Consider the following 1,152-nt stretch of genomic DNA (forward strand, 5'->3'; position numbering starts at 1 on the left):
GAGTAGTGGTAGCGCCTACGCCTGCCACATTAAGGATCACTGATGGCCGCCCTGCCAAGGTGGATACTCGTGCGGTGAAGAGTCGTGCATTTCAGTTGACTACCGAGGAGGCTCGGGCAGCGCCAAACATCATGTATGGTATGTAATTTACTTCATGCTCAACATTGATTTGGTATGCTTATGTATATATGTGCTCTTATATAGGGACCTTAATGGTCAATGGTATGTCAGCACACGTTCTTTTTTATTCGGGAGTTACCCGATCATTTATGTCTCTTGCGCTCTACAAGAAGTTTAGGGACACTATAGAGACGTTGGATTACCTGATGGAGGTTGAGATTGCGGACGATCATACCATGAGTGTTGCGAGGGTATATCAGGATGGTATCCTGAATGTGTTTGGGGAGAGGTTATGTGTTGATCTGGTTCTGATACCATTGCGAGGGCTGAAGGTGATTGTCGCAATAGACTGGTTGGGGGCCAATGGGGCCATGATAGACTCTGAGCACCAGCAGGTGAGTGTTCGAACCCCAAGTGTTGTAGAATTGATTATTCATGGGAAGATGGCCTCACAGGGGCCAACTCTCTGTTCAGTTGTGAGGGCTAGGAGACTTATCCATCAGGGTTGTTCGGGATTTTTGGCATACATATCGGATACTAGGGTTGATCCCATGACAGATTTGGGGAGTGTACCGGTGGTACGAGATTTTTGGGATGTCTTTTCCGAGGAGTTGCCAAGGGTGCCTCTAGATAGGCAGGTAGAGTTTCGTATTGATTTGGTGTCTGGTGCTGCTTCGATAGCCAAAGCACCATACCAGCTAGCTCCACCCGAGATGCATGAGCTATCTATGTAGCTTCAGGAGCTGCTAGACCAAGGGTTTATCCATTCTAGCAGCTCCCCGTGGGGAGCACTGATCCTGTTCATGAAGAAGAAGGATAGTTCCTATACGATGTGCATCGATTATCGAGAGATAAACAAGCTAATGGTGAAAAACCATTATCCGCTTCCGAGGACCGATGATTTGTTTGATCAGATTCAGGGTGCATCTTGGTTTTTCAAGATTGATCTTCGGTCGGGGTACCATCAGATGGGGATTAGGGATGAGGATATATCGAAGACAACTTTCAAGACTCGATACAACCACTATGATT

At 46.9% G+C, this 1,152-nt stretch overlaps 1 protein-coding gene across 1 annotated transcript; it reads left to right on the forward strand.

The window, feature by feature from the left end:
• Window positions 1-269: 269 nt before the first annotated feature.
• LOC145010084 (uncharacterized) lies at window positions 270-854 on the forward strand. The gene has a single exon (XM_078968671.1). The coding sequence runs from the start codon at window positions 270-272 to the stop codon at window positions 852-854; it is 585 nt and encodes a 194-aa protein (XP_078824797.1).
• The last annotated feature ends 298 nt before the right edge of the window (window positions 855-1,152 follow it).

Source organism: Lactuca saligna, chromosome 8 (genome assembly GCF_052625555.1).
Source record: "Lactuca saligna cultivar CGN05327 chromosome 8, ASM5262555v1, whole genome shotgun sequence".
NCBI classification, from domain to species: Eukaryota; Viridiplantae; Streptophyta; class Magnoliopsida; order Asterales; family Asteraceae; genus Lactuca; species Lactuca saligna.

What these genes read in the sequence shown, in the direction of transcription:
- LOC145010084 (XM_078968671.1), top strand. Translation starts at nt 270, where the DNA reads ATGTCTCTTGCGCTCTACAAGAAGTTTAGGGACACTATAGAGACGTTG.